We start from the raw sequence: 26,172 nt of genomic DNA, 5'->3' as shown, positions 1-26,172 counted from the left end.
CCAAATTAGGCCCAATCCTTCATATGGGCCTTACCCTAAAGCCCAACTAATTACGCTAGTCCATTTGATTATTCTTGGATGGCCCAACACAAAGCCTAATTGAATATTAGGGTTTTCTCACTTAGCCCATTAAGGACTGAATCCATTAAGTCCTTTACTCTACTAGATAATTGACATGGAGAAATTGGGCTTAATACACAATCCAATCTCAATGGCCCAAAAGTGGGTCCAATAAGTCCAAGGCCCAAATACTTGCAATTAGGGTTTTCTAAACCCTAATTAGGGTTTTTCACCCCAAACATGGCCCAATAGGCCCAAAACTAATCCTTAAGCCCATTAGGGTTTTGCTAGGTCAATTAGGGTTTTCTAGTGGGGCACCACCCACTACCACCTCGGGTAGTGGTGGCTAATGGCAGCTCACGGCGGCGGCCACCACCTTACGGTGGTGGTTACTATTATTATTTTCATTATTCCATGCAATTACAATTACAAGGCTTTTATCCAAAATACACACACTAACTAATACACACACACAGCCACACCATGGTGGCCGGCGGTGGCTCGTGGCGGCAGCCACCACCTCACGGTGGTGGTAGCCCTTCTTCTCACTTTTCCGACCAAGCATGGCACACACACAACACACACTAAGAAAAATACTCTTCTATGCTCGAGAAATAGATCCAAAACTCCCACCTCCGGTGGTCGGAGGCGACAGTGGCACAACAGCCGGCAATAGCGGCAGAGATCGTTGAACGATGGTCTCTAGCGGCGACGGAGTGATGACTAATGACGACAGTACCCCACCACGACTATGGTGGCGGCGTAAAAGTAGCTAATGGTGGCAGGAGGCGCACACAACATCGATTCTTGACCCACACAGGGCTTGCTTCTTCGATCCGGCGACTCTGATTGCGCACAACGACTCCAGCAACATGTCGCGGTGGCGGAACTTTGATGGCAAGGTGGCCGAAAGGCGGCTTGGCCTGATCGGAACAACAACATGGATGGCAGCGATTTGGGATGCTCACAGGAGACGAGGTTTGTTTCCTCAACCATGACGGTAGCAGCGACAACCGGGCTTGTCGGTCAAAGCGGCTCTTCTCGGCTACAGTGAAGATGGTGGCGACTGGACGTCCTCCGGTGATGGCGGCTATCAGAGGTGAAGGAGGAGGGTGGGAAAAAATGGCAACCGATGCTTAGGGGGGTTTGGCGGCTGCATACATGCCCTAGGGTTAGGGTTTCACGAGATATATACCCCGATCAAATAGAACTTTCCCATAATGTCAAAAGTAGTCCCTCCTCTCTCCATTTCTTTCAAAGTAAACCCAAAAATTACCTTTTCCACCCTGCCCTCTAAAATTCTTTACAAGTTAAATCCGAATTTTACCAACAGCCCCTTACCCCATAAAATCTCTTCAAATTAAGCCCCAAAAATTACCATTCCCTTACCCCATAAAATCTCTTCAAATTAAGCCCCAAAAATTACCATTTAGTCCCTATCTTATATAATACTTACCAATTAAATTCGGATTTTACACTTTTTAACCCCCGGCTTCTAGAATTCTTCACAAATTAGTCCGGGACTTATATTTATTAATTTATTTAAATAACCGGGGCGTTACACAAATACCCTCGTTTTTGGTCAAATACTCTCGTTTTTGGTCTTGAAATTTCGTTTTCAGTCTAGAAATTTTGTTTTTCGTTCAAGGTTTTTTCTTTGGACAAAAGGTTTGATTTTTGACGTTTGACTTTCAAGATTGACTTTTAGTTTTAACTTTTAAGTTTGACTTTCAAGTTTGACTTTCAAGTTTGACTTTCCAAGTTTGACTTTTCTTGGTTTCACAATCAGATCTAGTTTTGGTAAATTATTCTTTTTGGTGAATAATGAGTTCAACAATCACAAAAGAGGTGAATGCAACTTCCTGTTCTCAAGCATGTAGTGATATTATTAAACTTCTTCGTGATCAAATTGATATATTACGTAGAGACAATGAGGACCTTAGGTATGAAGGATACACTCTCAGAAGAATACAGCATAAAGTGTGTATGTAATGATTATGCTCAACAAAAGATTGCCAGTCTAACTGTCGAGCTTGACACATTGAAAAATAAGTTTAAAAATGCAGACTTTAATTTTAAAAAGTTTGATGTGTCAAGTATGAAAGTTGAGTCCATGATTGAAAAACAATTAAAATTTAAATATAATCAGAATAAGGGTCTAGGGTATCACAATGTTCCACCTCCCTTCAATGATAACTATACCCCGCCCCTTGAAACCAATGAGGTAGAGACACCTGCTCAGTTTGGCCCGCCCCCTGTACCAGCTTCAGTTAAGACTGAACAATCTGGCCCAACTGAGAATATTAAGGTGAATGATACTAATGTTTCTACCTCATGTGCAGAGCAGGTCCTAGTGCAAGATGGGCATGAGCAGAACACAAATAATTCTTGCTCTGCTGATAATGATTCAAAAGCTCGTGTTGAGGTGAATGATTCTACTGCTTCTACTTCAGGTGCAGATAAAGAAGCAGTGCATAATGGGACTGAGCAGAACAAAATCAACTCTAGTTCTGCTGAAAGGGTTTCCCAGCCACAAAAATCTGTCAAGCAGTCTAACAAATGTTTTTGTGCTTGTGCTTGTAGAAGTTCTTCGAAACGAACTTCTGTTGGACAAGGACCAAGTCACAATCTGATTTATATGAAAATACAAACTTGCTTTAACTGTGGGATTCCCGGTCACATTGCCAGAAATTGCCCACATCGTGTATATGTTCCTTACTATGCACAAGGTTGGCAGAACGTGCCAAGAGGGAGATCTTACAAAAGAAACCCTTCCAGGTCACATTCACACAATGGTGACTGGAATGCTAAGAAGGGCAAGAATCAAACTCCCAAGGACAAGAAGGGAATGTCTGACAAGATTCCAAATTCAAGAGATGGTTATGTTAGATCAAGATCGTTTAGGTCGAAATCATCTCGGAGGTCAGTTTCAAGTTCTAAAATGAGTGCTGATGCATCCATCCGATCAATCAAGAAATGGGTTAAACCCGACTATAGATGGGTACCAAAGGTTCATACTCCCAAATCATCTAATGATTCTAACATTTCTTCATCTTTTGTGTCTGATAAACAGGATATGTCATGGGAGAGAGTACCTTGCGTAGATGATAAAGGTCAACCCAGTTTCAAAATGGACTAGGTTCCAAAGACCAACTAATCCGCACTATGTGCTGGAGCAGCTATGGAGGAATATCATCATACTTCGGTTTGTTGATAGTGGTTGTCCCAAGCACATGATAGGGGACATCTCTCAACTGTACAACATTCAGAACTTAAATTGAGAGTATGTGTCCTTTGCGGGAAAGGAAGAAGGAAGATATCACAAATGGGGATCGCACTTAACGGCATGTTGAATTTTGGGTTTGCTTACTTCGTTCCAGAATTGAAACACAACTAAGGATGAATACGTTACTGCATTTGCTTGCTCTTATCAAGTCATCTGGATGCATCTTCAATTGCTGACTTACGGTTTGAATTCTTTCGATACTCCTGAGTTTATTCAAATGATTCGTTTCAAAGACAAATTTTTATTTTTGTTTGTTTAAATTTGCACATTTATTCTATTTCTTCCCCATGCACAAATTTAGGGGGAGAAATCAAAAATTTTAAAAATTTTAAAAAAAATCAAATCAAAATTTCCAAAAATATGTCTTCTTTCGTAAGTGTTTTTGGGAAGTGATATGAAATTTAGTGCTAAAGGGAAATATGAGATGCGTGTAATGCACTGAAACTAAATTGTTTAGACTCTGTGTTCAATGTGCTGGTAGGCACATAGGATTCAAATGAAAGGACTAGACACTGTTGACAATGAAAGGACTTGACAATGTTAACTCATCTGGACTTAGATAGTTACATTTAGACTGACCATGCGGCGCTTGGATAGATTGAGAAGTGAGATAAACAAGGGAGCCTACATGATACATTAAAGTTACTTATTATCTAGAACTGTGGCTCAACATTTCTTCGATGTACGGACTATTGTCCTTAATTCTGGTACTGATAGGGTGAATGGGGGGTTCTGATAAAGTATGTCGGTGTGAAATTGTTTTTCTTTCTTATCCTCTCTGTCAGTCATATGTTGCCCCCTTTGCGTGATCGGAAGATCCGACCTGGGACGCAACATATGCACTCTATTTCTATACATCTCTATCTATGCTTCTCTTTATCTATCTATGTCAGTCATATGCTGTCCCCTTTGCGTGATCGGAAGATCCGACCCGGGACACAAAATATGCACCTTTCTATCTCTCTAACCCTCTATCTATGTTAGTCATATGTTGTCCCGCTACGTGATTGGAAGACATCCGACCTGGGATACAACATATGCATTTCTATATCTAATTTCTCTCTCAAATAATTGAGCACTCACCTAAAGTAAAAAGCTCTTTGGAATTACTTGATTGCTAGGGTATGTCGTGAACTGGGGAACACGTTCTAGTGCACTTAAAATTGAATTAACTAAAGGATGTCTATAGATCTCGCTGCTGAATTTAAGTGGACAACAATATCCTTGGTCGTCGTCAGCAAAATGGTCTATTTAGGAATATAGGTGCAATGTCTTGTCACTTATAATCTGTCAAACTTACAAATATCATTTGTGTTTAAGTGGATCACAATATTGGTGATTGAGCAGAGCTAAACATGCAGGTGTGTGCTGATAAACGATATTGCTTGACAACATTGATCCCAAAAAGTTTTTCAATTTAGTTATTATTTTTGTTTTTGTTAAATTTGTTCATATTTTTCCTCTATGCACAAATTTAGGGGGAGAATTAAAAAAATTGAACAAAAAAAATCATAAAAATTTAAAAATCCAAAAATATGTTTATTTCTGTTTTATTTCCTTTTCAGAAAATTAAAAATCCAAAAATATTTTATTTTTATTTTGAGTGTATTTTTAATTTTATTTTTATTTCTTAGTTATTTCTATTGTGTGCTAAGTTTATTTTTACTTTTATTTTTTATCTCAAAGTTTTGTTTGTCTTAAAAAGCGAATTCAAAAAGGAAGAAGAAACTCATGGAGACTGTATCGGAATTTTCTGAGCAAGGAGAAGAAACTTGGAAAGGAGTTGATGGTTTTTACACTTCACATTACTTTCACAAGGAATTGAAGGATTGAAACTGTACAAATTGTCAGTTAGGCAGTATCTTTTTAAAGAACTGTCATATTTAAGGAATTAAAAGTCTGAAACTGTACAGATGTCATGGCACCAGGGCGATGCACCTCGCAAGGCACGATTATCGCTGAACGTCTCGCCAAGGGCAAAGTTAACTTGTTTAACTTGAAAAACTGTATTGAGATCTTTGATCAAGGATATAAAGGGGCTGACATCAAAAAGGCCATGAGTAGTTCTCCGATACTCAACAAATCGCAGTGCGTTCATCCGTGTTCACACAGATACTGTGAGTAGTCTCCATCCGAGCCAAGGCAGGATCCTTGAACAACTGTGGTGAGAAGGGTCTTTATGATTCTAGGATCCACAGAGACTTTGTAGTCATGATTACTTTTCAAGACGCAACAGTGATTGTTAAAGAATACTCATTCGAAGGAACAAGAAGTGAAGATTATTTTTCAACATTCAATTTTTCAACCCCAGAAGCAAGGTGAAACTGTACTTGAAGTTATGTGACAGATTGCATTGAAGCCTCTTCAATCAATTTGCTGTTATCTATGAACTTGTTGAAGTGATCTAGAAGAATTGGTCTCTCTGTTATTATCTCTGAAGTTTCTCAAAGCTGCAAGTGCTGATTTTCAAGAATCTTTACAAGAATCCCCTACACCCAATGTGCGTTCAAAGTCAAATTCTTAGAAGGAAGTCCAACTACTAAAGATGAAGTTATTCATGAAAAAAATTCATATGTTCATCTTGAAGTTGTGAAGAAATCGAAAATTAGAGCTGAAAGCCAAAGATCAAGGAAGACTGAAAAGAAAATAAAGCAATAAACCAAGGGGGAGATTGTTAAGACTAAATTATGGTTTATGGGAAATTATTAGGTCATAAATTATGGTTTATTCTTTGAGAAAAGAAAGCTATAAACCAAGGGGGAGATTGTTAAGTCATAAATTGTGGTTTATACTTTGCTTTTCATAAGCTATTAGAGTTCTTGGTCTAGGACCGAAAACACCATGTTTTGGTGGACCGAAAACACCATGTTTTGGTGTTGTTTGGACCGAAATCACATGTGATTTCGGTTGGGCTTGATGTTGTTTTGTTTGGATTTTGGGCTTGGGCTTGGTTATTAGGTCTAGGTATAAATAGTGTCATTTGAGTTTTGTAAAGTGAGTGAGACGTTTTTGGGGGCTGCCATAAGCCAAGAACGAGATCTAGAGAGAAAAGTAAAGAAAACCGTGTGTAATCGGAATCTTATGTACCGGACGATTAATCAATATATCGTGTGCATTGAAGATTCATTTTGTGTTCTTATTCATCTTATATCTTGCATTATACACTTTGATTGAGATTTCGCACCATCAAAGTGAATCTGATTAATACGTAGGAGAATTCGGGACTTACATAAGTTTTGTTCTCATATAATTTTTATAATTTTCGTTTTTATTAGTTGCAAACGAATCTCCACCGCAACGTCCAATATGACTTAAATATAGTTTAATATTTAATAGGATGACTTAAATATAGCTTAATAGTTCTTCCTTGTTTGCTAAATATTTAAAAGAATATCCATTTGATAATAATTTTGTAAAATACACCTTTTGTCAAAAACTCCTAAAACTAGGGATATGCAAAACTTTGTCCATGTCATCAAAACTGATGATGTATTGGGACGCTAAAAGAGTAAAATCGAGCAAAAATTCGCAATGTTTACTTCTTTTCTTTCATTTTATGATTTTTTTATACTGGTTTTCCTATTTCTTCATCTTGAAACAAAGCTATTTTTTGTTTGTATTTTTTTAATAACATATAATATATGTGTCATATGTCCGATTTGAGATTAAACTAATGCCTAATTAGTTTAGATCGAATCGATCTCTACTTCTACTATCTTTATTTTCATGACACTAAGATCTATAAAATATTGATAGTTATAATTAACAATTATATATATATATATATATATATATATATATATATATATATATATATATATATATATATATATTAAATCAAAGGAGCTTAGGAATAGTATCTTTTTAGGCTTGAGGTTTTTGCCACAAGAATTTAGTGAATTTGACACTTTTAGTCCCTAAAGTCAAAACTTTTACATTTTTATGTTTTGATTAAGTTTTTGTGTCTTTAGGTTTTTACCACAAATCTTTAGTGACTTTGACATTTTTAGTCCTTGCAGTGAAAAGTTTTATATTTTGGTGTTTTTGCCACAAATCTTTAATGAATTTGACACTTTTCGTTCTTGTAGTCAAAACTTTTACATTTTGACATAAAAAACACAAAAAACCTCCTTTTGAATTTTGCCACCATATTTTATCAACTTTGACAACTTTAACATTATTGTCATAACATTCTTGGATTTTATCCACCAATGTCCCTTTTTTTTGTTGTACAAATTTTAGGGGGTGTCAACTTACTCCCCTATTTGTGGTGATTTCAATTTCAATACATATCTTTTAAAATTTGCCGATTTTTTCCATAATACCCCAAAAGCGACATAGCCGCGGGTTCTTTACGAGTTCATATTAATATTTGAACTTGCTATTCATGGGGCTAGACTGCTAGAGGACGAAGGGTGATGGTGCACAGTGCACTGCTGGGTTGATAGGGTGCATGACTATATCGTCCATACATTTGCCACGAGCCTCTTTGTTTTGTAGTTTGATCTTTCACTATACAATATACATAGATGATAAGATCTTATCCATCCATTTCCCTACACGTACATGCACATGATCCAATCCCAGCCGTCCATTTTCTTCTTAATTAATTGTGTATACTTTATACATACTATCACTATCTCTTTTAATTATTGTCTTTAATTAATAAAAGTATAACCCCCCACCCCAACAATGACCGTAGGATAAACCAACCGAATCATTTGTCTTCACATGATATGGTAACCGACAACGCAATTTTGAATCATACTAGTTTAAAATATAGAGTCATAGAGTGTTTAATTTTTTGATATATAATTTAGAAAATTGTTATTGGTTGAGTTATATTCTGATCTCTATGTTATACAAGTTCTTTTGGACATGATTTCCTGTTCATATTTCACCGTTTCATACATTTTGGTTTCTATGGTATATATATATATATATATATATATATATATATATATATATATATATATATATATATATATATATATATATATATATATATATAATTTTTAATTTCACGTCAATACTATTGGTTATTTATTTTAATGTCATCTACATTTAGTGTAGTCAGGATTGGTATGATACAAGTTGCATTTAATTTGGTTATTTGGTTATTTTTCAAGACTAAAGGTGTGGAGTGCACGCCTAAATGGCTAATACAAACTCAGGAATACTGGATCGGGGGCAGCACCCCTAGCGGGTTCAGAGGGGCAGATTCCCAGTCAGCGACCCATATATGATTTTCCGCCAAAACCAACAATCACAACTCTTGGGAAGAGTTGTTTCTTTTCCCTCCCGAATTAACCGGAAATAACTACCTTCTTCTCTATATATTGAGGGTGTTGGTTGCAGAAACACATACGAAAATTATATCATTATTCTGCCGAATATTTGTGTAACGCCCGTAGATCCGGGCTAGTCAATTTAAAGACGATAAGCATCAAAAACGACTTTTTGATGGAAGATTATTTAGAAGGATTAATCTTAACCAAGTTGTAGTATATGTCTCAAGGTTTCCGGATATATAAAGAATGCCGAAATCCGAGTTATAACGAAGAAGTTATGACCTGTCGAAGTTTCGCGACAAACCGGCACGGTGCCGAATGTCGTAAAAAGTGAGTTTTTGATAAACTACTTTTTAGCCTTAGTGATCTAAACGAAACTCATAGTATTCGTTAAACCGAGAAGTTCGATAAAAAGAACGCCCAAATCTGACTTCGTACGAGGAAGTTATGATTTTTCGAAGTTTCAGCTTAGCAGTAGACAGCTAAAAACTCAAATTTTATATCGAGTAATTTTTAGCATACACGACCTAAACGAGAATCGAAGGTCTCGTCATTAGTAGCACAACGGTAAAAAGTCTGACGAAAACGGACGTCGGATGAAGAAGTTATGAATTTTTAATGGATTTTCTGTCCCGGTCTGTTAAAAATAATAATATAAAAATTAAAGTCAAAATTAGCCGACGAAGTCTAAACGAAAGTTGTAGACGTAATTTTACCTAGGCGTGCATATAAAGAACGTCAAAAACGGAGATCGTATGCGAAAGTTATGGATTTTAGAAGTTTTTGCACAAAAATCGAGAAAATTCGCATATTCACATTTTTGCCACGTCACCCTCGCCCAAAATGTGCCACGTGTCCGAAATGGTCGAGTCATCCGAGCAGCTAGCAGTCGCGTGTCACTTCCGGATTCGACCGAAGTCTCGGCCCTCGCACATCCGACGCGTGCATAGTGACTCATCGCATCCGAAGCCTTCGCATGAGCCACGAGCCACCCACCTCGGATCCGAAGTTCGGTCCAATCAGAGCCCTCCAGCGAGGCCCTCGCATGCGCAACCCACGTGCGAGCAGGTGCTGCCTCCTTCGGATCTGCTGCCGCGTGGCTTCTCTCCTGACCGTCCGATCAGCAGCTCGCGGCCTATAAATAGGAGGGTGCGAACCCTCCCGGCTAGAATTTAGAAATTGGCAATTTTGGCCCCTTTTTCACTATTTTAGCTATTTTCACATCCCCCGAAGCCTCGACACTTATTCCAAAGCCCGGAATACGCCCCGAAGTGCCCGAAGACCCGGAAAATTTATCTTTTCGGTTTTGAAGCCCGACCTTTCGTAGAGCCCGGTTTCTCAATAAAACTCCCGGTTTTATTAGAAACAATCGTTTTAGGAAACGAATTGCTGCCCAATTTTCATTAAATCAGGTGAGTGTGTAGTCACTTTCATCTTACACATAGATATGAAGTATTTTATATAAAATACGTGCTATGTGTATATATGTTGTTTGTTTATTCGAGATGGGTGTTGAATGAATGTTTTATACATGTTTAAAATGATTTAAAATGTATATATATTTTATCTTCGAATATGTTGGGTAAAACATGGGTAGATAAAGTATGAGGGATAGAAGTACAGTATAGATGTACGTTAGTAGCTATGAATTTAGTACAGTATAGATGTATGTTGGTAGCTATGAATTTAGTATAGTATAGATGTACGTTGGTAGCTATGTATTTAGTACGTTGGCAACTATGGACTTAGTGTCTGTTGTATGAACCCTGGCGACTATGTGATGTAGTGCCTGTTGTGTAAACCTTGGCGACGATGTGACTTCGTGCCTATTAGATAAACCTTGGCGACGATGTGACTTCGTGCCTATTAGATAAACCCTGGCGACTATGAGACGTAGTGCCTATTAGATAAACCCTGGCGACGATGTGACTTCGTGCCTATTAGATAAACCCTGGCAACTATGAGACGTAGTGCTTATTAGATAAACCCTGACGACTATGAGACGTAGTGCCTATTAGATAAACCCTGGCGACTATGAGACGTAGTGCCTATTGTATAAACCCTGGCGACTATGTGACGTAGTGCCTGTTGTATAAACCTTGGCGACGATGTGACTTCGTGCCTATTTGACATAAATTGCTGAGGGAAAGCAATGTTGTCACCCCGGTGTTTGTTTTATTTGACATAAATTGCTGAGGAAAAGCAATGTTGTCACCCTTTTGACATAAATTGCTGAGAGAAAAGCAATGTTGTCACCTCGATGTTTGTTTGACATAAATTGCTGAGGAAAGCAATGTTGTCACCATTTTGGTTGTTTTGTTTGACATAAATTGCTGAGGGAAAGCAATGTTGTCACCCTGATGTTTGTCTTGTTTGACATAATTTGCTGAGGAAAGCAAAGTTGTCACCTTATTGGTTGTTTTATGTTAGGATGTTTGGTTTGACATAAATTGTTGAGGAAAGCAATGTTGTCACCCCGTTGGTTGTCTTATTTGACATAAATTGCTGAGGAACCCCCGAAGCAATGTTGTCACCCTTAGTGAAAATCCTTAGGCTAGGTCCCTTGTGATAGTTGTTTTAGGGACGTAAGGTGAGGATAACGGGAATGGGTAATTAGGGTTGTTTTTGGTTGATGAAACTTAATAAATTATTTGTTGATTGATAATCTTAAAGAGTTTATTATTTATTATGGGTTGAAAACCCTATATGCTCACCAGGCTTCCAAGCCTGACCCACTCAACTTTTTATATTACAGGTAGTGGACCCCGAGCATAGTCAGATGATGACAATGAGTGATTTTTGGATTATAGGCCAGTAGTTATAAATAACTGTTGTAAGGCTTATAATGTCTTGTTTATGCTTTTGATCTGTATCGGAATATGACATCCCGAGGTTTTGATATAAAAGGAAATTATATATTTCTTAAAGAAAGGTTTTGACAAACTTTTATCATGTTTTTTTTTTGACCAATTCCGCAACATCTTTTAAAAAAATTTCTCTGATTTTATTTTAAAAAACATAAATGAAATCGGTCTTTTCTGGCCGTGAAATTGGGGATGTCACAATTTGTCTCGCAAGAACACAAAACACAACAAAAGTTTTATGTTTGTGTTTCAGATTATGCATGTAATCTGAATCAATTTCTTAAATTATTCAACATCTAAATTCGTGTAACCTCATAAATAAGGTCGAAATGTCGAATTACAGATTTTGAAAAATATTTATATCGATCCATGAAATTATACAAGTATTTTTATTGATATTTGAATCTATATATATATAACACCTATCATTATTTTTTAATATATTTATAATTTTTATTGAACAACAACGCACACATATTCTAATCTATTCCTAAATCACTCTTTAATTCTACATATGTCTCCGACAAGAGTTGATTCATCAACCACAAATAGGAATGACATTGACCATACTACTATGCCAACGGTTTGTTATTATATCTAACATCTGTTACCATTTTACCTTTATATTATTTACTCATGCATTCAAATCGGTCGACTTGACTTGTCATGCACTCACAAACATGCCCCACTCAAATATAATCATCTTGAACTACAACAACGTAGATGATATGACCAACATACCTACACAATAATCCCAATTGCAACCCCCATGTGTAAGAGATGGCCTTAATTAAGGATTCCATAAATATCAACCTTTGTTTGCATATATTATTGCCTTGCATCTCAAAACTTTATTATCGTAAAAGCGAATAACATTCTTAAAAAAATACTCCTCCCGTCGTCCCAAAGTTACTGTCTATAGACAAAAAACACACAAATTAAGGAAACACTAATTACCATTAGTTTTATTAAATGAAATGACAGTTTTATCCTTTTGTTGAATTTAATTTCATGATAGGTTAACTAATAATGATGAGTATTTTAGTAAAAATGTTATTTATTTTTAAAAGTAAGCTATTATTTTAGGACAAACCAAAAAGAAAATATAGACTATTAACATGGGACAGATGGAATAGTAAATTGTAACATCCGATTAATCTACGTGAAACAGTCCCATGGCATATTATGTAAGTGTTAAATCGTTGAACATTGATAATACTTTAGGCGTGCCCACTATTTGAACCAATGACCTCGTAGAATTTCAGAACTCACATACGCTTTTATCGCAGGAACTGAATTCCATCTTTAGAAAAGTTGCCACCGAATGATCCACAGTTAACATTGAATCCTAACCGTTACAATAGGCAAACACAAGGATTTTTATTTTATTTTATTGCATTACATATTTATATCAGACAACTGCATATGCTGTTATCTTTAAGTTCTATACTATAAAGCAACAAACTAGATAATATTTTGTTTGAGGCTAATAATATATCATTGGTCTAAAAGATTTGCGAATATGAGAAAAGTATTATATTTGCCGACATGTCGGGAACTGTAACGAAGATAGCTTTATTTGGGAAAGCAAGATTATTTATGTTCCCTTTTTCTTTTAAATATTTTATGGTTAGTGAGAAGGAAATAAAAAAAATAATAATACTAAAGTGGAATAAAAAAAATAACTGAGAAGAAAAAATCGCAAAATGTGGATCACCATTAATTAAGAATCCACCCATTTTAACATACGATTTGATATTTTTTGATAAATATAATTCCTATAACAAACATTTTAAATACACACCTCATGAAGGATATTCTCTTTCCCATGGTATATGGCGGATGCCTAGTTGAGCATTGATGATCGACATGTTTATTTACAGGGTTACTTTTTGTTTTCATTCACCTGCTATTTTTTAATTAATTTATATGATTGAAGTAGTTTTTGACAATAGTTATATAATCACATTTTGTGTGTTACTAAATATTCATCAAACAAAGAGCTTCTAACCTAGGTGTTGTCCTCTCTTCTTGGGATTGAGGGTCCAAATCCCATTAGGGGTATAGATGGATTCAAGAGTAGTTTAGGAGTAGAGTAGCCGTTCAAAAAAAAAAAACTAAATATTCATCAAATTAAGATTATTTTATTTGTAAATTATTAAAAAAAACATTATTGTATAAATTGATAAAACATTTGTTATGTTATATAATTTCGAGCCACAATGTAACGCTCGCAGATTCGGGCTAGTCAATTTAGAGACAATAAGCGTCAAAAATGACTTTTTGATAGAAGATTATTTAGAATAAATAATCTTAACCAAGTTATAGTATATGTCAAAAGGTTCCGTACATATAAAGAATGCCGAAATCCGAGTTATAACAAAGAAGTTATGACCAGTCGAAGTTTTACGGTTAAACCGGCACGACACCGCGTAACGTAAAAAATGAATTTTTTATAAATTACTGTTTAGCCTTAGCGATCTAAACGAGAGTCATAGTATACGTTAAACCGAGAGCGTGCGTAAAAAGAACGCCCAAATCTAACTTCGTATGAGGAAGTTATTATTTTTCTAAGATTTAGCATAGCATTGCACAGCTCGGAAATCGAATTTTAGATCGATCGATTTTTAGCCGACACAACTTAAATGAGAATTAAAGATCTCATTAATAGGAGCTCAACGATATAAAGACAGTAAAAAACGGACGTTGGATGAAAAAGTTATGAATTTTTAACGAATTTTAATTGTCTTCCTAAACGAAAGTTGTAGATCCCGTCGATACCTACGCGTGGATATAAAGAATGTCAAAAACGGAGCTCGTATGCAAAAGTTACGGATTTTAGAAGATAATTAGTTTTTGGAGTAACCAGCGAGTGACACGTGGCGCGATCTGAGCCACTGCTTCCTAACCACGGCTTGGCACTAGATGATGACACCTGGCCACGAACACCCAATGTTCAGCAAGGGAACGCCCCGCGTTCGAACCGGACTCAGCCTAAAAATAGAGGCGCAAATCACCCTAAAAACTCACACCTTTCCCATTCTTTCTCTCTCAAAGACCCCTCTTAGCCCCTCCCATTCCCTAGCACTTCTCGAGTTGTAACATCCCGACTCCCAGGTATAATATTTCACTAATGTGCATTCATGATGTCAGAGCAACTCGACGAGTTGGATGCCCTAACTCGCCGAGTAGAGGAGTTAGTGGTCGTGTGATTTTTAGAGCCTACTCGACAAGTTGGAGGACCCCAACTCGACGAGTAGGTGCTGAGTGTGAGAACCCTAATTTTCAGGGTTTGTGTCTTATTTAAAGGACCTTAAGCCTCCATTTTCGCCTCCCTTATCACCCTAACACTCTGTGAGAAACCCTAATCGAGCTATAACCTTGTGTGAGAGAAAGATAGGCTAATCTTGTGTGTTCTAGAACACTTTTGGAAAGAAGTTGGAGAGCAACAAGGCTTGGAACGAGGAGGGACTTTTGGATCCAGTGTTCTTCAGTGTTAGCTTCTGTTTGGAGGTAAAAAGCTACCACCTTGATCATTTCTTTTGTTAGTTCTCTTTCTAGGAAGTTTTAGGGCATTATCCCAACCATCTTTTGGGTATTGAGTCATTTGAGGATGACATGAAGTTGAAACATCAGATTTGGACTGAATGAGGTCATGTGAGTCCAAAGATCCAAGCTTTATCAAGCTAGTGACAAGCTTTTATGCATTAAACCCCATATAGAGCTTATTATGGCATTTCGAGCCCTAGATGCCATGCATGGACGTAAAGCTTGCAACTTTACGTGGTATTTCAACCTTGGGAGGCTAGATCTAGAGTTTGGGACATTATTTCTGCTTAGAATCTTCTGAATGAGAATTGCTCTAGAGGGACTCGGCGAGTGCATGAGCTAACTCGACAAGTCAACAAGGGTTTTCCCCGATAGTCTAAATGCGCTACAACTCGGCGAGTTGATGAGACAACTCGACGAGTTGAGTTGGAGTTTTCCCGATTCTTCTGAGGACAGGAGGAACTCGAAGAGTCACATTGGAGCACTTGACGAGTTGGGTTAATAGGGACCGTTGACTCGAGTGTTGACTTCTGTTGACTTTTAGGGTTTGGTTAATTGTGGACTTTGGAGACCATGGAGGGGTAAAATGGTCTTTTCACCCTTTTTGAGACCTAGTAGAAGAGTTAGCTTAGTAGTTATTACAAATTGTTGATTAGAGATAATTATACTATGTAGGCGGAGTCTAGATTGTTCGTGGGGTGCTAGATCTACTTGCTTACTTACGAGGTGAGTCTTCTCACTATACTTACCTGAGTGGTAATACTGTGTGACCGGAGGGTCTTATTCGAGTATCGACCGGAGGGTCCTATGTGCTTATATTGAGTTATGTGATATTTTGCATCTTGTCTTTGTGATATATGCTATATTATTATGTGCCTTACTGAGTAGGACCGGAGGGTCCAAACCGAGTTGTGAGACCGGAGGGTCCTCACTGAGATACAAGACTGGAGGGTCCGACCCGAGCTGTGAAGACCGGAGGGTCTTCATTGAGACACATGACCGAAGGGTCCACGCCGAGCTATAGCCATGAGAGGCTTATTATTTGTGTATGTGGTATTTTGGGGAACTCACTAAGCTTCGTGCTTACCGTGTTGTGTGATATGTGTTTCAGGTACTTCTCAGGATCGCGGGAAGGCGCAGGCTTGATTGTACACACCTGTTCGAGACTATGTTTGAGGATTCTGGGATACTATCAGTTATTTTGTGGATTTGTGTTTGACATTTGAGACAAATGTGGTTTTTTGAGAAGTGTGACATGAGTTTTTATGAGTTTTGAAAAAATGAAATTTTGAAATTTTAGAGTGTTACAGTGCTAGAGGCGAGTCCTGGAGCGCCAGAAGGCTCCGAGAAGAAGAGCTTTCGGATCAGAAGTTCTGCCCGCGCAGAGCCCGGTTCCTTGCTAAACTCCATTGTAAGTGAGTTATGCTTACCCTTCTTTAAGTATAACTTAAATTTAAGTTCATTATCGTTATTATGAACCTATAAGAAATATATGTGCTAAGTATAAATTATAAAAGTGTTATTATAATACCTTTTAACTGCTCGCGGTACAGGGAATCTGGTTTGAAGGGCCGCATAGGGTTGTTGGATTTCAGAACAGCTTAAATACCAAAATGGTCCTGCCCTCCGGTGTTTCATGTCTGGCCCCTGTCTGTACACAGTAGTTGAAAGTATTATTTAACACTTATAAAACAATAACGCTCGTAGACCTTGAGTTAATTAGTCGTAACAAATATTAGACTAAAACTTAGCAATAATAATGTTGGGTTTCGTCGAAGGAAAAGGAGATTGTTAGAAGCGAAGCGCTGTCTGAATTTCGAGTCATCACTTTAACAAGTGAGTGCATAGTTACTTTCATCTTACACATAAATATGAGGTATTTAATACAAATTACGTGCTATGTGTGTATATTATCTGTGTTCTTGATATTTATGTTAAATGAACAAAACATACATGTTTTATTCGATTTAAACTGTATACGTATTTTATACCTATAATTATGATGGGTAAAGATGGGTAGATGAAAGATGAGATGAGAGATGAAATATGAGATGAATGATGAGAGATGAAAGATGATATAGATCATGAGAGGTGAAAGATGATGAGAAGCCTTGACCTAAACGATGACCCAACCATCTAGCAGAGTATAGATGATAACCACAGATTATTCTAGACAGTCAAGTGGAATACTAGGAGGCTCGCAACCTGTAGGTGTTGTGAATGATGTGTTCACCAGATGTACTCTAAAAACCCTGACATCTAAGGACTTAGTGCCTCATAAACGAACATTGGCAGCTATGGACTTAGTGTCTTACAAATGAACGATGGTAGCTATGGATTTAGTACCCTATAGATGAACATTGGCAGCTATGGACTTAGTGCCTAACAGATAACATCGGCAACTATGGACTTAGTGCTTGTTATATAAACCCTGGCAGCAATGGACTTCATGCCTATTCCTTAGGACAATCCTTAGGAATAAAGGTTGAGGAATAGATGATTCTTAGGGAAGATACTTAAGAGTAAAGAAGATGATGGGGATGGGTAATTGGGTTAACTGTTTGACATGAATTATGTGAAGAAACAAATTAACTATATTATTGTGGGTTGAAAACGATATGTACTCACCAGGTTTCCCAACCTGACCCACTCAATTTATTTGTATCACAGGTGTCGATACGAAGCTACATTACACTGAGAGATTAAGGGAGATGTAAATCACTAGTGTAAATGAATGTAAGGCCTGTTTATGCTTATGTTTATGTATTGACGATGATATCCCAAAGTTTTAATATAAACAAATTACATTTCTTCGGAAATGCTTTGATAATATATTTATCATATTTTCTGGGAACAAATTCCGCAATATTATTCTTTAAAATGAATACTATGATTTTCAAATAAGCATAAATAAAAATTTTAAAATGACCGTGAATTTGGGGATGTCACACACGAGCTCGTCCACTCGTGCATTATGTACATGGTTATAGTATGAAGGTTGGTATGATTGGTTGAGATAAGGAGCCTAAAAAAGGAGTACACACTACTAGCTCGTTTGAAGGAAAAGTATCTTTCGTGTAACCATATCTAAAGATTACTTGAGTCCAAATTTGGGACATGTTAAACATGGATTCCGGAGAAGTCCCTTGGACGTATGTCTCTAATTGTAAAAGCCATCGAAATAAGCGAAATCATGATGGTCCTAAATGGGATTGGGTTGATTCAATATAACTTTTGACAACCATATTCTTAACACTTAATTTTTTTCGAAAAAGGTTTCGTGTAACACCCATAAAATTCATGAAAAATTTAAACTTTTTAAACCAACCAGAAATCATATTTGTTTACAACTTAGTTTTCAAAATATGTTTAATATCAGAGTTTCCCAAAATCATAACACAAAACACGAGGAGGTGCACAATCAAGCCTTCACCTTCCGTGATCATCTCAGGTACCTGAAACATAACCCAAAACTGTAAGCCCAAAGCTTAGTGAGTTTCCCCCAAAATACTGATACATATCAAATAACACAAAGATAATGACAGCATGCAATGGGTCCACAGCTAACAGACTGTATTACGCTTGAGCCCATAACATAAGTCTGGTCTGCCCCATAGGCCCACAACTTATGTCTGGCTTGCTCCCCATCCTGATCAGTCACTGGCTTGAATACCACTAAGCCCTCAGTGCGAGTCTGGCATGCCCTTCTTGACCCTCGGTTCGTATCTGGAATGCTCATGAGTCCTCATTATGAGTATGGCATGCCCTCCCTGGCCCTCAACTCATATCTGACATACTCTAGGGTTTGTCGGACTACCGCCTCAACCCCACCGCTCTTCCAGAGCCTCCATGCCTACGGCTTACAGTCGGCCCACACCGAGTATCTTGGCCTACCACACAAAGCAAGACTGCCTAAATCCAACCAAACACACTATGTCGACATATAAACAATCAGGATCAAGTAGGCACAAAATATAGGAAAACAACAATCATATAGCTCACTACTACCTAGAATGCGTAACCATAAGTAACCAGAGGTGAGATAGCCACCCGAACAGATGGTCCTACTCTAAAGCCACAACCAAACAAGGAACATGCAAGAAAGCCTAGAACAAGTGTTCTCAGGCTATCCTACATGACCACCGACAGTCCCTAAGGGCACTCCATAGATGATAACAAGGAAACACAGATAACATACAGTCCTACAGGTTATTACCACAAAGCAACATACTCAATACCAGGAAACAGATCTAACATATCACTACAACATAGCAACATACTAAATATCAACAATCCAACGAATGCATGGTCATATATACTAAGAGGTGAGATAGTCACCTGGACAGGTGATCCTGCTCTAGAACCACAACCAAACAAGGAACAGGTAAGAGAGCTTAGATCAAGAGTCCTCAGTCTATCCTACATGACTATATACAGTCCCTAAGGCACACCTTTACTAGCAGATAACCAAAACTAATGGGCCGACATTGGTGCCTTCGACCCACGGTACAGTGAGGCAAAACTCACCTCGATAAGCGCGTAGATAACCACTGTATCAATGAAGAACTATACCAGCTTCAACTCACTTCCAATCACCTACATGAAGATACTTGAGTCAATACCCGTTCACAGGTCATAGTCACTTGCAACAGTGACCACCTCACATGAAATGACGATTAGGGTTTCACATAAAATGACGACTAGGGTTAAGTAAGAACACTTAACCCATGAAGGACTTAATCACCTAAGGCTAGGACTGATTAAGATTTGACTTAGTCACTCTCGGGTGTAATAATAATCCAATCAATGGCCCAACTACGCGCCCGATCATTGTCCAAATAGAGCTCCTCGATTCTAGGGTTTTTCACATAAAATGATAACTAGGGTTAGTGTAGCACACTTAACCCCTTAAGAACTCAATCCATTAAGTCCAATATTGCATTAAGTTAATTGTAGAGAACTATTAAGTATTATTTTAAGTTTAATTAATAGTGTTTAATGCGGGTCCCGACCAATTCCAAAATTAGGGTTTCTTGATATTAGGGATTTCTAAACCCTAACTAGGGTTTCCAACCCCAAACTTGTGCCACTCAGGCTATAGTTAATTGTTTAGGTAATTTAATGTTTAAAAAGTCAGACACCACCCAATGCCACCTTGGGCAATGGTGGTCGGTGGCGGTCCTAGGCGCCAGCCACCCACACACGACGGCGATGACGGTTCCATGTGATAAATCCAAAAATCCAAGCACACATAAAATTTCTACATCACACACACACTAACACCAAAAGAACAAGGAAAATGTCTAATACAGCCACCAAAATGGTGGCGGACAGCGGCAGAAGGTGGCAGCCACCACCTCACGGTGGTGGTGGTGGGCTTCTTCGGTTCTCCGACCAAGAAACGCTCGTACAACATCATACCATTTAAACATGCACAAACACCATATCACACACATACACATAGCCACCTTCCACGGTGGCTAGTGCTGGTAGAAGATGGCAGCAAGGGCGGCAGCCACCATGGTTGGCTGCCATGGTGGTTCTTCACGTTTTCCGGCGACTCAAAACACCCATACATACATATAATATTAATGAATTCTGCAAAGCACCGCAAGGTCTCGGAATGGACATGGTAGCCAAAGGATCTGAGGAACAAGAGGGTGGAGTTGGTGAAGGTGCAGTGGCAACATCGCAAGGGCTCAGAATGGACATGGGAGCCGGAGGATGAGATGAGGGAGCACTACGCAGAGCTATTTCCAGACGCAGTAAACTTCGAGGACGATGTCTGAAATAAGTGGGGGATATTTGTAACGCCCGGTTCCTGGTATGTATTTAATTCAAGATTTATTCATTGTTATATAGAAACTCGACGAGTTGGACGCCCCAAACTCGTCGAGTAGGGATGGAAATTGGACGCGGGATGGAAAGTCTACTCGACGAGTTGAGAGCCTCAACTCGACGAGTAGGACTGGCAGAATGAAACTCTAATTTTCAGGGTTTTGCACCCTATTTAAATACCATAACTACCATAAGCCGGCCTGATTTACAGCCTCCATCGTCCCAAACGCTAGCCACAAAACCCTAATCCACTTTTGAGAGTTTTGAGCCATTTTTGGTGCATTCCTTGTGATTTTAAAGAAGTAGATACTTGAAGAAGGAGAAAGGACGTATAGGAGAAGAGTAGATCCAGAAGTTGAGCTTCATTTATGGTTCGTCTTAGGTATAAAGCTCCTATCTTGCCTATAGTATGCTTAGATCTCTTTCCTATCACTTTTATTGGGTTTTTGGTCCAACTAGCATGATCCTTGGGAAATGGACGTCCCAAGTGAGTATACTTTCAGATCTAGAGCCTTGAAGGGCTTTCATGGCATAAAGGTGCAAGCTTTATGGCCATTGAATCCCCATGCAAGCTTTAGAATACCATTTTGGTCTGTTAAGCTCCAAAAGGCCATGCATGGAGAGAAAGTCTGATAATTTATGTGTTCATGTAGTGTCAAGGGTCTAGATCTCAGCTTGTATGCCTTAGCTTGAAGTATTAATGGCTTTTGGATCAAGATCTAGGTCTTAAAGAGTTAGGGTTTGAACTAAATCCATTAAGGAAGGGTATTAACGGGTAAAGTTGGAAACTTTACCCTTCAAAAGGACATTTTCGGTATATATATGAAGTATGGAGCTCAGATCTGAAGAATGGGGGCTTATTCCATTAACAAAGCTTATCAAACTGAAGAACTCGACGAGTTCATAGAGGAACTCGACGAGTTGGGTCGGAGTGTACCGATTCTGTAAAAGAAGGACTCGACGAGTTCAAGGACGGACTCGACGAGCTGAATTGAGAACTCCTAATTCTATTGATAGGAGGAACTCGATGATTTCGTGAAAGAACTCGATGATTCAGATCGTGATTTCAGGGTTTTATGATTTATGGAACTCAGCGAGTTGATGAGCCAACTCGGCGAGTTGGGTCAACCCAGAATGTTGACTTTGACCAGGATGTTGACTTTGACTTGGACTTTGACCAGATTTGACCCTTAAGGGGTCATGAGTATGAAAGGGTAATTAAGGAAATATTTTATGTATAGGAGCTTGAGTTGGGTGGATTTTCGAAGCCGAGGATTTTCAGTTACTTTCCGATATTCGAGGTGAGTTACCTTCCAGTAGGAGTGGGTCAAAGGCACCAATGTCGGCCCACTAGTAGTTGATTATAGTTGAGATGATTGTCTTTGTGATAATTATCTGGTATGCCACTATCTGTTATGCTTTATGTGCTAGTATGTATGTTATTATGCGGTAGTGGTAGGGGTGAAATAGTCCCCGGTTATCGATTGAAAGATACCGAAGGGGTAGGCCAGCCCCTAGATATGCTAGGCAGTATGTGATTTATGTGTATATTCTAGGATATTATATGGTAGTGGTAGGGGTGAAATACTCCCCGGTTACCGGTTGAAAGAGACCGAATGGGTAGGCCAACACCCAGATATGCTAGGCAGTTACCGGTTGAAAGATACCAAAGGGGTAGGCCAACACCCATATATGCTAGGCAGTTAACGGTTGAAAGAGACCGAAGGGATAGGCCAGCACCCAGATATGCCAGGCAGTTACCGGTTGAAAGGGATCAAAGGGGTAGGCCAGTACTCAGATATGCTAGGCAGTATGTTATTGTATGGTATGTGGTATGATGGGGGAACTCACTAAGCTTCGTGCTTACGGTTTATAATTTTGGTTTCATGTACTTCTTCTTCGAAGGGAAAGGAGCCGACATGATCGTAGCGCATCACACTACATTTTCCGCACATGAGATTCTTGGGAGTTATACTCTGATGTTGTTTTATCATGACATGTTTTGACTATTGATAATTTGGTTTTGATATGAGTTGGTACTATGGTTATTTTCAGACAAATGGTTTTATAATTATTATATTGAAAATGAAATTTTTGGTCTTGAATTTTGGGATGTTACAAGTTCGTATCAGAGCCTTGATTTGAGGGATTCGGACACACCTTCGAGGGTGTCTGGACTCAAATCGAGGGTTTGATAAATTTTTACATTGAAAATAATTTTTCTAAAAATTAAAAATTACGAGTTTTGAGAAAGAACATGGAGTGTGATGCGTGCAATCATCCGAACTCAAGTAAGTTTTCCCCAAGATACCCATACATGTTTGTTATGATATATGATATGATTATGAGAACTGCATGCTAGATTAGGGCTAAGGATCTAGGAAGGATGCCTTGTATGCCTACTGTATGTGTATGAGAACTGCATGCTAGATTAGGACTAAGGATCTAGGAAGATGCCTTATGTGCCTGCTGTATGTGTTTATTGAACTGAATGATAGTACTGACTAGTCAGTCATATGATAGCCTGATTATGATATGCTTGGTTTTCGTTACTCAATGCCCGAATGCTTCTTGCTTTGTGATTTTAGGAGTTCTAGTTATCTTTAATTTACTAGTAAACAAATATCTTAAGTTACATATTATAAGGACTAAATAATTTCAGAAGGTTAGGTCTAGCCCTATTTCGCAGCTCTTGTCTGAGTCCAACCGTTGTAGGTAGGATCCCTCATTCGAAGAGTTATCTGGTCTTAGTAACATGTAATGGTATTCGCGAGCTAGTTAAGGAGAGATGACAGGGACTTCTTATGCAGCGGATGGCGGGGAGTGGGTTAGATATTACCCTAGGGTAAGCCTAGGTTGAGATTAGAATGGAGAGAAATAATAGTAGAAGGGACTTGGTGAAGTCAAGGCAGTCCTTGAGGAAAGTACAGATAGATATGGAAGGTAGTATGGGCCCGTACTACTGAAAGCAGAGGATCCGTACTCGAGTCAAGGAGGGCTGAGATAGAACCAGGGAACTTGTAGTGTGTGTGAGACCTCTCAAGGTTATGTATGACCCTGACAATTATGTGTTTTGTTCAGAATAGTGGTGACACGTCACAGAGCAGGAGGTTCAGGGTTTGGGTCAGGTTCGGGTACAGGTTCTGAGCCAGTTGATGACGAATTGAGCGAGTTCATCGCATCCTAGATTACGAGAGGCATCCTTGAGGCGACCCCAGTGATTTTCGGGTCGATCAAGGAAGGGATCATTAAGCTGATGGAGGATCGCCTTAGGGCATTCAGGAGTGACATGGCACCTGGCTAGTCAAGGACTCACACGCTCTCCTTCAAGGATTTTAGGGGATGCGGAGCGCCAGACTTCAGCGGGGTGAAGGACCCCATTTCAGCGAGACGATGGATCACGGACATTGAGTCTGCACAGGTGACGAGCTTCTGCCCTGAGGGGTCGAAGGTCGGGTTTGCGGCTGGTTGTTTGAGAGAGCGGGCTAGAGACTGGTGGGAGGCAGTCAGTGATATGTTAGGAGCCCCAGCCATTGAGGCTATGACCTGGTCGGACTTTGTGACCAGATTCTGGGCTGAGTTTGCGCCAGCTGTGGAGATCCAGCAGCTAGCCAGAGAGTTCTTGGATATGAGGCAGACTACTGAGACGGTGGCGGAGATTACCGCCAATTTCAGGGAGAGGGCCTTGTTGGTGCCTTAGTACACGGGTGATGACGATATGAAGAAAACCCGGTACCATGATGTGACAACCTGAAAATTTTTGCCTCGTAAGTCCAGCCATTCAATCCAACCGAGTGTCTGACCCGTTTCTGCTATCAGTTAGCATTGTTTAGAATCTGTTTAAGGGTTCAAAGCTCAGTACATTCAAGCATTCGGTATAGGATTGAGTTGCGTAAGTTCGTCGAGTTGAAATCGAGCCGGAAACTCCATGACAAGGAGTTTACGGCCGCAAACTAGGAGTTTACGGCCGTAAACTCTAGGCTGGCCGTAAACTCCTCCCTTATACATGATATTCCTTCATTTTTTCACCACTTCTCAGTTTCCAAGTCTAGAAAATCGATTCTCTCTCAACTATCATCGAGCTCTTCATCCTAGATCATCAAAAAACGTAAGTATTTCTTCCATCTTTGAGTTGATATCCTTCTTAATCTAGTACACCCCTATGATTTCATCCATAAAATCATCTCTTTTGGTTAGATCTTCAAGATCATCAACTTTCACCAAGAACACACACTTGTTCTTGGTGGTCGTGAACTCCATAAAGCCTCCCAAAGGTGAGTATTCCTTCCATACACTTGCTACCTAGTAGAATCATTAGCCTAAACACCTGGAACAAACGACTTGAGGGTGATCTCCAGGAATTTACGACCGTAAACTCCCTTGGCCGTAAACTCTCTTGGCCATAAACACCTAGGCCGTAAACACCAAGGCCGCACACTCCTTATTGTGGCCATACACTCCCCTTTGATGAATCACATGTGATTCTAACACTCGGTCCAAGTGTTTCCTAGTCCCTAAAGGTGTTTCCTTGCATGTGGTTGCTTCTAAACACTATATTCATGCCAATATATGCCATTAGATGTCATTTAGGACTCGTTTGTATCTCGGGACTTCATTCGTGGAACTTCTCATCCTTACACGCATATTCGTTTGAATCACCCACATAAGGTGACTTCATTCGTGGAACTTCTCATCCTTACACGCATATTCTCATCCTTACATGAAAATGATGGTGAGGAAACACTTTCACTAAGTAGATTTTAGCTAGATAGCAATTGTGATATTTGCATTCTCAAAGTCGTTAGTGGAGCGTGTGTGGTTTACCGGCACACTAACATGGACTTGTGAGAAGTGGCAAAGGTCTAAACAATTGAGACTATTATTACGACATCCCTTTTCATAGTTCTAAAATTGTTTAGACACACATGTGAGCTATCTAAGAGAGGTGTATGATTTTGATAAAGTTTTATCAAAACAATCTAGTATCAGAAATCTGAACTTTGGTAAGAAAGTCAGCTGATTTCTGAGTACATGTCAAAGCTAGTGGGAGCATAAGTGTTATGCTAATAATCATCATGTTAGTGGGAGCATGATAATTATGACAAAGGTTGCAAGTTAGCAATGTTAATTATAGAAAACAAAAGTTTCAATTCGTGAGGTTGCAGGGGTTGAAAAAGTTGTTTTGCTATAATTAAGGGAGATGAAATTATACTTCATTTCAATTCTAAAAGCTTAGATTGAGATTTTAATCGTATTTAATCAAGGATATATATATGAATTTCAT

General features: G+C 38.7%; 1 protein-coding gene across 1 annotated transcript in view; it reads left to right on the top strand.

Annotated features, from left to right (window-relative positions):
- The first annotated feature begins 932 nt into the window (after positions 1–932).
- LOC145107120 (plant UBX domain-containing protein 10-like) overlaps positions 933–26,172 on the top strand; it is a 172,743-nt gene continuing 147,503 nt past the window's right edge. Inside the window, exons 1-2 of the mRNA XM_079043986.1 lie at positions 933–1,038; positions 2,403–2,581. Of these exons, the coding sequence (XP_078900112.1) occupies positions 933–1,038; positions 2,403–2,581 (285 nt within the window). The remainder of the gene's footprint in view (positions 1,039–2,402; positions 2,582–26,172) is intronic.

The sequence above is a fragment of the Lactuca virosa genome, chromosome 4 (assembly GCF_052849685.1).
Source record: "Lactuca virosa cultivar CGN04683 chromosome 4, Lactuca_virosa_CGN04683_v6, whole genome shotgun sequence".
In the NCBI taxonomy this organism is placed as follows: domain Eukaryota; kingdom Viridiplantae; phylum Streptophyta; class Magnoliopsida; order Asterales; family Asteraceae; genus Lactuca; species Lactuca virosa.
The sequence above is the reverse complement of the archived record's forward strand: the minus strand, read 5'-3'. Positions and strand labels throughout refer to the sequence as shown.